Source organism: Pleuronectes platessa, chromosome 14, assembly GCF_947347685.1.
Source record: "Pleuronectes platessa chromosome 14, fPlePla1.1, whole genome shotgun sequence".
In the NCBI taxonomy this organism is placed as follows: domain Eukaryota; kingdom Metazoa; phylum Chordata; class Actinopteri; order Pleuronectiformes; family Pleuronectidae; genus Pleuronectes; species Pleuronectes platessa.
In genome coordinates this window covers 9,439,636-9,450,810 of record NC_070639.1, presented here as the reverse complement: position 1 = coordinate 9,450,810, position 11,175 = coordinate 9,439,636, and the positions used below count along the sequence as shown (strand labels likewise).

The following is an 11,175-nucleotide window of genomic DNA, read 5'->3' as shown; positions in this document are numbered from 1 at the left end:
CTCTGTGGCCTCATAAGACACTTTATGTTTTTGGCCTCTTGAACATGATATTTCAAGTCTGCCTTTAGGAACTTTCTTCAAATATGAACTTGTCGTCCCTTGGACTCCGAGATGAACTTAATAGATTTTAATTCTTAAAGATCAAAGGTCAAAGTTATATAGCAGAGGCATACAACCGCAGCACGGTAATTCTATTTTTGACCCTTCATTTGCTCACATGTGCCCATATCTGGGGTCTAGTTTATCAAAATCTGATTTATGGTCAAAAATATTGAACATGTAAAGTGATGTTTACAAATAAATCCAAACTTTACCACATGTCAACCAAAGGTGTAATAATATTCTTTGTAAGATTATGACTTTTTTCATCTCATTAGTTGAGGACTTTATTCTTAAATACAAAGATTTATTTTCTTAAACGTTACTTCATTACTCCACCGAACTATTTTCATCACTTTGGAAACAATATGTAAAACTGGTCAATTCAAATAGATTTAAGAAGAACTCCACTGATCTTACACACACTCATACGGTCAGTTGTAAAATCAGATAATGTTTAGCTTGAGGCTAATGTTAACGTGTCCATGTGACAGAACAAATTGGTTCGGGGCTGATACAAACCAGTCACAGTATTGTGTTGAATTTTGGTGAAGTAAAAATGTGTCAAACATACCAAAAACATTTAAAGTTAACCATCCCTGAATCTATAATCTAGAAGGTGTGATAGTTTGTTTGGGTGGATGTTTGCGGTCGCTGAGCGGCCGTGTGTGTCGTGGTGGACGCCTGTGTGTGTGTGTCTCACTTTGTGTTACATGACATCAGTGTGCCCCGGCCACAGTGCAGCAGCTGGGACTGTTTATCATGAACAGGTGCTGCAGCTGAGGTTTTGTGAGTCCGTATATCACGCTCGGTCTCCGCTTGTGTTGGTGCACACGTGCCTACATGTATGGCCCCTGTGTGGGTCTTTGTGTGTGCATATGGCCACAAATGCAAGCATGTGTGCACATTAAGCAGACTGAGCTACAATGGGCCGTTGTGTGGCTGCCACTGCTGCTGAGAAACCTAATAGCCAAGGACACAGTAGCTCAACCAGCAGCTGTTTCATCTCTGCACCTCCGATTACACTCATCACTGAGGACGTGTGGAAAACACTCAGCCTCCCGAACAAAGTTTCATCTGGTCACACTTTGAATAAGAATCATTTCAGAAATACAGAATTAACACATGGAAGGCAGATTAAAGTGTGACAGTGTATATTCTACTGCTGGAGATTTAACGCAGCATGGTACAGTAGAAGTTGTTCAGGTTCATATCGCCACCTTGATAATTTACCTACCTTTTCTATTTGCTGTAGATGTGTTGTCATACTGATGAAGATCTTTTCTCAGTTTGCGTTTGTTGTTTATTTACATATATTGGATAATATTGTAGTGCGCTGAAGTGCAAATCACAACAACAATGGGAAAACACAACATCAATTCACAAAACACGGCTTGACCTGCAAATAAAACGAGATGTACCTGCTGTCCACAAGGATCATCAGTGATTGGACAAATGCTCTATCCATCTTGTAAACAGGAAAGAAATAATCTTTCTGGAAAAAGAAAACTAGAGCCAGGACCAGGGGATCGAACACAGACAACAGATAGCGCCATTTTTTGTTAGTGTGTTGTCATTAGTTGTGTTTTTGTTTGATCGTTTAGTTCCGCCAACCTTTTCTTTATTTGTTTGCTGCTGCTCTTTGTGACTTGCTGTTGTGTTTTTTGTTTGGTTTTCCAATTTGACGTTGTGTTTTCCCGATTTTTTGTTGTGTTGGGTGATTTGCGATTCCGTTTTTTGTTTTAAATTTTTTAATTTGCAGCTGTTTTCCCATTCTCCATTGGGATTTGCACTGTGGGGCCACCATATCTGGGCTACCATAAAAGGTACCTCAAAATGGTTATTGTTAGAAATAATGTTCAAATAATAAATATCATAGGGCTTATCAGAGATTTGTTTTATTTGTCTTAAGGATACCCATGAAATACTAACAACACACTCCAACTGTACGGTCATTAAACGCGTCTGGGCTCACGTGAGCTTCAGGACAACAGCAGCTCCGCCGCCTGTGCGCGCTCCCCGGCAGTTGTCGTGGACGCGCCTGTGCGTGCAGCAGATGAGGGTAAAGAAGCTGCTGCAGAAAGTTTGGAGTAAAACCGAATCTGACGCTGCAGGAACAGGACGGAACATAACTTCTGTAACTGAGCATGAACACCATGGAGATGTGGCTGCTGTCGCTTCTCTTCACTTTACTCTGCAGTAAGTTTTTTTTCAGAATCTTTATTAATAAGAAGAAAATAAGCTGTGATGGTTTATTACCTCAAGACAAACTGGTGGAACTGATATATGATGTGTACAGGCAGATGTTTTTACATTTCACCCTTTATTAACACATTTCTACAGGCTGCTCTTTGCATTTTGTGTTTTATTCATATGCAACTTTGACGATTTTGGCCCAGTTATCTACTAAAAAATATTTTAGGAAAGTTATAAAGTTTCTGAAGGTGTGCAAAAGAAATAGAAAACTCATATATGCATTCAACCAAAGCTAGAGTTAGGGACTGTACACAAATTGATGGTAAGGGGAAGTGTGGGGGTCCAAACATTGATTTTAAAAAAAGCAAAACATCTAATGCATTATTCATATTTTACACACTGCCAAAACATACTATTCACAATTTAAAGAGATAACACATACATTTAAATAAATGTTACTTTTATCTGAAATATGTTCTAATGTGTCTCTTTTCTATACATTTTTTGCATATATAATTCTGATTTGAGAAAAAAAAAATCCCCCCAAAAAGGTCCTTTCAAGCTTCAAGTTTTCATTCTACCTCCCTAATATTTTCCACACAGACCCTATAAGAATTGTGATGAATCTTACAATTGAGGGAACGTGCATTTTCTGCATTAACTACATAAACAAGGTGTGTTGTACTAATAGTTAGCTTGTGTGCAACCGGTGGAGTTTAGCGATGCCTCCGTTGTGATTTATTTGATGGAAGGGGCCAGACCAAGAATGTCTCTGGAGGGGATCTCGGCCCGTCTGACAAAACAAGCCGAGCAGCAATCCTCTGTTCAGCTACGTACCTATCCCATCAATAGAAAGGGGGGAGGTGGGACACCCTTATAAGGAGGGGTCCCCCAAAAGTGGACATAGGGGTACAGAAACGTTCCTTATACTGGCAATGGAGGCTGATATGTCAGGTTATAACTAAACAGATTGTGTTATTATATCTTGTTATATATATATCACATATATATCACAAAGGCACATTGGACTCTGCTGTATAACTACATATGCATAACAAACACAAACAGGGGAGGAGGTGTCATGAGCACCAGGGGATGAGATTGTCCAGGGAGTGGTTTTGCTCTGGTCTCCGTGTTTACACTGAGCCCACTCTGATGCCGTTTGAACCCGAGATCCACAGACTGATGAGATGCATCACATGGCCCAGCGGAGGTCCAGGCGTTACAGCTTGGTGATAGCCCCTGAGTGACCCTGCTGTTAATTGGACTGAGATGATAACGGCCACTCACTATCTGGAAAAAAATTGCATTTGAAGTTGCTTTGGGGATTTTTAAAGGGAAGAGGCAAGTTTCCAGATGAGATGCTTCATATCAGTAATCACAGCTTTGATATAGAGTGTATATGTGTGTGTTTTTGTTTGTGTGTGTGTGTGTGTGTGTGTGTGTGCGTGTGTGTGCGCGCTTGTGTGTGTGTTTTGATCTTTCTTGAATTTACCCATGAGGACCACTCAGAGATGAAAAGATTGGAACCCCTCATCTTCGTTTGGACAGAGCTGGCAAAAAAGTTTAGAACATTTTGGGCAAAATACATTTTTCATTAGTTTCCTGTCTGTTGGATGTTGTCACTTACATCATCAAACAGCACGTCTGTAAAATGAAGCCTAAACAGCTGACAACCTGAAACACGTATATTTAAATATGCTCAGTAATAAACAAAAACACGTCAAACGTTGACTATGGACTATATAATTCTGTATATCCATGAACATTTGATGTTGCTGTGTATTTTACCTTGTTTTACCATTTACATGAGTTAAGATCATGTAAGTTATTGATTTGATGTTGAGTCAGAGTAATCTTTAAAATGTTTAGGTTTGGACGAAGGTCAAAGTAAATAATACGGTGGAGAGGTTTCAGAGTTCAATCAGTGTAGAGCCTTAGAAGTGTGCAATTCTGTGTGTGTGTGTGTGTGTGTGTGGTTGCGTGTGCGTGAGTGACGTGTTTGTGTGTGTGTTGTGCCAGCTGAGAAGGGTAAGGTTACACACACACTTACATAGATACTGTCTACATTTTCCCTCCCTCTCTATACTACCAAAGGAATTAAATGTGTGTGCGTGTGTTTGTTTCTGTTAGTGTGTGCGTGAGTGCGTGAGTGCGTGTGTGCGTGTGTGTGTGTGTAGGTGTGTGTGTGAAGGGACAGATCACTGAGAGAGGTTATCAGGTTGGGATAAAGCTGCTTGTCAGAGCGTCATCCATCACTTGCATTCCTACACCACCGCTCCTGGTACCACCAGGATGTAGCTTCACACTCCGTATCTTTGTGCGAGTGTGTGTATGGGATCTTTTGCCATCTTTGAGAGGACCATTTTCAGTTTTAAAGGACATCTTGACTGGTCCTCATTACTTCTGTTGAATGTTAAGATGTTAGTTAAACATTTGGCTGGAATTAGGGTTAGGGGCTTGGAAATGCTTTGCATCAATTATTGTCTTCACAAGTACCAAGAGACAGAGTTATTGTGCCTTTTTTTTTATATATGGTCATCAATTGATATATTTTACAATCAACTTGAAAAAGTAGCTTATAATGTGAATTAGTCTAATGTTGCTCTTAGGAAAGAGGTGTTGAGTTGTTATTTAACGCTTCAAACACATAAATACAAAAAAATGTTTTCCACATTCCGACTTCCGAGCACATGAACACACTGAAGTCGGAACAATGAGTCCAATGAGCTGCGGCAGGCTCTCAGTGTTAACAGTTGATACATTTTACTATGTTTAATGTTGTGATTCTCCGTGTGAGATTGTATTTCTCTTCTAGAATGTAACTAGAAAAGGATTGAAAGAGTAAACCTGATTTAGAAAAAAGTGAATTGACCCCTCCTGTCCCTACAGGTCCCGGCTGTCTGTCAGTGACAGTGAGCAGCAGTAAAACCAATGTAGAGGTCCACGAGCACACAGGTGAGACTGTTTTCAACATTTCCACTTCCTGAGCATCATTTCTGTTTTCAAATGTGTGACTTTCAAGACTGAAAATGGATAAAGTCGTTAAACATATGTTTTATTTTGATGAGAGCTTGAATTTTATTATTTTCTTTGACATTGATGAAGTGGAAACAGAAGATGTCTTATTTCATGATAAAAACGGGGGTAAATTAACACAGGTAACGAGCCGAACAACAACAGTGTCTGTAAAAAATACCTTATTGTACCTTAGACAGAATTATACTCAGTGCTGATTAGGTTTCAAATTAAAAAGAAACTTGTATAAAGTCGTGTTTCCCGTCCTGTCAGATGCTCTGCTGTCCTGTGAGTTCAAGACAGAGACAGAACAAAACCCTCGTATTGAGTGGAAGAAGAGAGGGAAGAGCGTGTCATACGTGTACTTCGATAAAAGATTTATTGGTGAGTAACTCCCATGATTTCAAAATCACCATCCATTCATCCCTATATCACATTTAATTTTGTTATTCTTTCATTATTGATACCACTTAGTTAAACTGTGTCCACCTTCTGCCCATCTTCACCTCAGGGCCTTACACGGGGCGGGCCACTATAGATGGAGCTACACTGATGTTGCACTCGGTCACTCAGAAAGACTCGGGCGAGTATCGCTGTGAGGTGACCGCCCTCAACGATCACGTCAAACTTGGAGAGACGACTGTAACTCTCAATGTGCTGGGTATGTATCTATCAATCGATCAATCAATCAATCAATCAATCTATCTATCTATCTATCTATCTATCTATCTATCTATCTATCTATCTATCTATCCTTCTATCCATCTATCTATCTATCTACCTATCTATCTATCTATCTATCCTTCTGTTCATCTATCTATCTATCTATCTATCTATCTATCTATCTATCTATCTATCTATCTATCTATCTACCTATCTATCTATCTATCTATCTATCTATCTATCTATCTATCTATCTATCTATCTATCTATCTATCTATATATATATCTGTCTATATATCTATCTATCCTTCTATCCATCTATCCATCTATCTATCTATCTATCTATCTATCTATCTATCTATCTGTCTATCTAATCAGATGACCACACTGCACCCACCAAACAACAAATATGAATATTTCTATGTTTTAAGGTGGATTTTGTCCTTTGTATAAATGACAAATGCAGTGTTTCTCCCCTCAGTGCCTCCTCATGTGCCGTCCTGTGCGGTGCCGAGCTCCATGTTCGTGGGCTCAGACCTGGAGCTGCTCTGTAAGGACAAACTGAGCGTTCCTCCTGCCACCTACCGCTGGTACAAAGACAACAAGGCCCTGACAGCCACAGCCGACACGCCGTACGGAATCGACACCCACACGGGCACACTGGTGAGTATGGCCGAAAATTTCTGAACACACACGCAACATCTCCTGGTTGTTGTTGATCTCATTTCCCTTCTTTTTGTGTGTTTGGAGCAGAAGTTGAAGAGTGTGTCCAAAACAGACACAGGGATGTACCGCTGTGAGTCCTCCAACAATGCGGGGGCGCCCAAGAGTTGTGTAGCCCAACAACTCAACGTTAAGGACTGTAAGTGGTTTTGACACACATGTCATGATCATGGATTGTCTGTAAAGATGGCCGACATGGCAGCTCCCCAGAAGTGAAGCTAAAGCGTCTTGAGTGTAACCTGGTGGTTGGCTGCAGAATAGGTCATAACCCCACCTTCCCAATTGTAGCAGTTGGGACATGGACCAGAGTAAAAAATCAAAGTAATGATACAATTTTTTCTTTGCCCTCTTTCTAGATCCCTTGAATATGACAGTTTTGATAGCAGGTGCTGCAGCTTTTCTGATGCTCGTGGTCTTCTGCTGCATCTGTGTGTGTGTGTGTCGACGCCGAGGCTGCTGCAGGAGTGAGTAGTGTACTCTTATTCAGCGTGTGTGTGTGTGAGCAATGAATAATTTCACGTTAACACAATATATAGATGTAAAATATATTTTTGTATGAGATATGGTGGATTAGTATAAAATTAAGATGGTAATAATAATAACTTTATTTAAAGAGCACTTTTAACAAGAAGACTTATGTTTCAAATACTGAAGGAGCTAAATAAATAATAATGCAATAATGATAGTAGAGATAAACCCCACGAGGATTTTGACCTCCAAAGAAAGTGTTTCAGCCTTGTAAATAGTTATATATGGAAGTACCTATTACTCTGTAGATTACTTAGGTAGATATTAGGTAGAGTCAATTGTCCATCATCTAGTATGATTTTGATAATTGAAGATTTTAACTTTTCCCTGTCCTCTGCTCTTTGTCGTGTCTTTGAACAGAAGAAAAAAGGCTAAAAAGGTGAGCGCCTCACTTTTCAGCTTCTCCACTTTGTTCGGCCTGCAGCTGTGATGTGTTTATGACCAGTAATGAGCTCAGACTGAATCACCGCCCTTTGTCTTTCAGCAACATGTCCTACAACCCGACGCCTCCTCCTCCTCCCAGCCGCAACGTGAGTGATCAAAGCGGCTGCTATCACGACAGGGCTTGTTTTGCTGGCAGCCGTGAATTTGGGTCGCCATTAAACACTGTTGATAAGTCGCTGATAATGCAAATGAAAGGAAATGTTTCATTGTATGTCTCTCTCTCTCTCTCTCTCTCTCTCTCTCTCTCTCTCTCTCTCTTACAGCTCAAGCATTACAAACAAACTCAGTCCTTTATGATCTGAGAGTGAAACACTGAGTCGGACTTCAGATCATCCAGAGTCAGGAGGGTTTCCTTAATGTCCGGCACAACTTGCTTTTGGACGTCTGCTCTCTGCTGCCTTGAACTCATTCACAGTAATATCGTCTAATATCAGGCAAAATAACGATTTCTGCAAAAACCTTGCTGCCTCCTATAAATGGCCTTTTATGTGTTGCCAGTTTGAGGGAGGGATCTTGTATCCAAATCTACTGTAAATTCAAATTCAGCTCAACTTTTTTATAATGATGTGATATATATTTCATAACCTTCTTTTTTAGTGTGCTTTTGAAAATCTTTTTAAAACTGACTTTTTTTCATGTTGTTGACTTGTGTTTTGTTTTCAGTTATTTTGCTCTCAAACGCCATCTATAGGCTGTTAACTGTAACTATCCACAATAATTAGGGTAAAGACTGTATATTTCTCGTCACAAATGATTGTATCCTGCTTTCACTTATCTACATACACAGATATTACTTGTTATTTTTATATATTTTTATAAACCTGTTTGTATGTTTATCTCATGTTGAAATTGTCCTTATGTTATTCTTTGGTTGTATAGATTTTCATGATGTGAATTGAGTGAAAATTGGACAGGTGTCTGCATACACTGAATGATGCGTTGGAGGCTTTCAAAATGTTTTGACACTCAAATATTTGATGAGTCTATTTCCTGATCAATAAAGAAATGTAAATAAAAATCAGCACATCAGTGCTGCACATTGGTTTGTGTGTTATTGTAACAAAGCACAGGGAATGGGAAGTCTGATGGGTATAAAATACAAAAAACATCCCCTAACGAATATTTATTGTGTGTCCCACACTGTGATTCTTGTACTGCGGTCAAGCCAGCCGACACAGAAATTATAATGCACTCATATAACTACTCTTATGGTAAATGCATCCAATACGTCCAGAAAGGGAACGGCAACGGAGAACTCCAAGTTAGAGGAAGAACACATGTGGGCCTACGTCCGGTTTTCAAAATAAACTGTTGACATGGCGCCTATACATAATGCATAATTGAAAAATAATTTCTTGGATTTAATTCAGAAGAAGTATATAATTTCTTACCTCTGTCATTAAAATGAATAGCATTTTGACAATATCAATTATAGAATTTACAAAATAAAAATCACACATTTTAAGCTTCAAGTAGGTAATTTCTGGATACTTCAAAGTACTGTTAAAACATTGCTCAATTAGTTCAGAGAGGGACTGATATGCCTGTGTCCAGCACCTCTCTGACTACCTACATACTGAATATCAAACATGTTTACTGTATAGATTGAGAGATTTTTCAAAGTAAAGTCCAACATGTGTACAATCAAATCAGTTCATTTCTGGATATTTCAAAGTTCTATAAAGACACTTTGCTCAATAAGTTCAGAGTGAGTCAGATATGTCTGAGTTCAGGAACTCTCTTACTACCTACATACTGAATATCAAACATATTTACTGTACAGATTAAGAGATTCTTCAAAGAAAAGTCCAACTTTTTCACTGTGGAATATATCATTTCAGGATATTTCAAAGGCCTCAATATCTTTTAATAAAATTATTTTTTCAAAATGTTCTGTCCTTTTTCCCTGCATGTTAGAAAAGGACAAACATACAAAGGGTTTATTTAAGACCATGTACTGTACAAACATGTTAATGAATTTCGGGCTTATTACTTCCCACTGACACAGTGGAATACTAATATCTATTGGTTGATGAAAATAAGAATTTTATTTGTTTAGCACTTTTCAAACTTAGATAGATAGATAGATGGGTACTTTATTAATTCCGTGGGAAATTCAGATCTTCCTATATTTCCTTACTAAAAGTATATTTAGATCGAAGTTAAAGGAAAGACACACTAAAGATGAAACCTAACATCATGATACATTGAAATCACTTCTGAAAGGTTTTGAGTGGAGATCTGAATGTTGACATGTCTGTGCAGTGTCTGCTGTGTTGTGGTGTTCTAGAGGGAGGGGTCCGTTATTGAGAAGATTCTGTCACCCCAGGTCTGATGCCTATATTAATTATTTAATTCATATTTATCTGTTATTCTCTATTTTATTCAATCATTTTTGTATAGATCAGTCTTTCGGATGTGCTCACAGTCAGATTCCCTCGAACAGACCACTAGATGGCGTCACTCGCCTGACTGAATGTTTTCATATCACAGACTATAGGCTTTCAGCTAAGAGATGCCCTCCTTTGTCCATTATCTGCGTAAGAACAGTGGCACTATTGTTCTCCTCCCTTTGTACTCGTCTTCCTGCTTATTGTGATGCCCATAAATTACAAGTCTTGAAGAAGCACAGATTGCTGACGGCTTCACTTCCACGTGTTTGATGCATTATCAGTGTCTGTACTGCAGATTTAAAGGTTTGACTTGTGTTACTATCAACTCATTCTGGATATGTTGACATCTGGCTTGTGGATAAGCTACAGTGTCCCGGTAACGGATCTACTCCCGTGGTCTTAACCTTCTCTGACCATCACTTTAAGTGCACACTATTGATGTGCTAATATGGCTCGCTTACTGGCTCCGACCTTGTGATCACTTACTGCAGCTGGAAGGAAAGAGTGAGCTGTAAACATGCACATTTTGCTTAGTCATTTCTGAGTAAAAAAAAAAAAAAAAAAAAACTATCTTTAACGGGAAATGCAACGATTACAGTAAAACGATAATGCATGATGAGTTTGTAGAATTTCCAAATCATTGAAAACTGCACTCCTCACCATGTACAGACCACTGTGCAGGCAAAATCAAAACTATATCTATCAGATAAAACTATTCAAACACTTTTCGGCTTTCACCTTATATTTCATGCCTTGTGTATAAGGCCAATTCAGGATGAAAGTTCAGTTATTGATCCTTATTTATACCCATACACGTCATCATACACATCCCCTTATTACAGGTTATTTTTTATTCTCACTACACATATTGATAGAAAATACGGATGTGAACCACTTCAGACAATGATGCAGCACAAAATGTACGTGAGCCTAAAGTGGCCCACTTGTAAATTAGCTAATGTGGCCAAAATATCCCAAAACTAATCAGAGCCTGTTGGCAAACATGCGGTGCTCAATGCAAAGTGTAATCTGGACGTGATCCTAAAATGGCCCATGTGGTAAATGGTGAAAAAGGGCCAAATAGCATAAAATAAATTTGGAAGACATGATG

At 38.9% G+C, this 11,175-nt stretch overlaps 1 protein-coding gene across 1 annotated transcript; it reads left to right on the top strand.

The window, feature by feature from the left end:
* Positions 1-2,136: 2,136 nt before the first annotated feature.
* jam2b (junctional adhesion molecule 2b) lies at positions 2,137-8,712 on the top strand. Its single transcript, XM_053439875.1, has 10 exons — positions 2,137-2,298; positions 5,188-5,253; positions 5,587-5,697; positions 5,825-5,974; positions 6,458-6,639; positions 6,730-6,838; positions 7,056-7,163; positions 7,588-7,606; positions 7,712-7,757; positions 7,935-8,712. The coding sequence occupies exons 1-10, from the start codon at positions 2,247-2,249 to the stop codon at positions 7,971-7,973; spliced, it is 882 nt and encodes a 293-aa protein (XP_053295850.1). The 5' UTR covers positions 2,137-2,246; the 3' UTR covers positions 7,974-8,712.
* Positions 8,713-11,175: the final 2,463 nt, after the last annotated feature.

Excerpts from the sequence above, each read along its gene's own strand:
- jam2b (XM_053439875.1), top strand. The coding sequence starts at position 2,247 with ATGAACACCATGGAGATGTGGCTGCTGTCGCTTCTCTTCACTTTACTC. Across the intron at positions 2,299-5,187 it reads TCTCTTCACTTTACTCTGCA|GTCCCGGCTGTCTGTCAGTG; the intron begins GTAAGTTTTTTT and ends CTGTCCCTACAG. Across the intron at positions 5,254-5,586 it reads AGAGGTCCACGAGCACACAG|ATGCTCTGCTGTCCTGTGAG; the intron begins GTGAGACTGTTT and ends CCGTCCTGTCAG.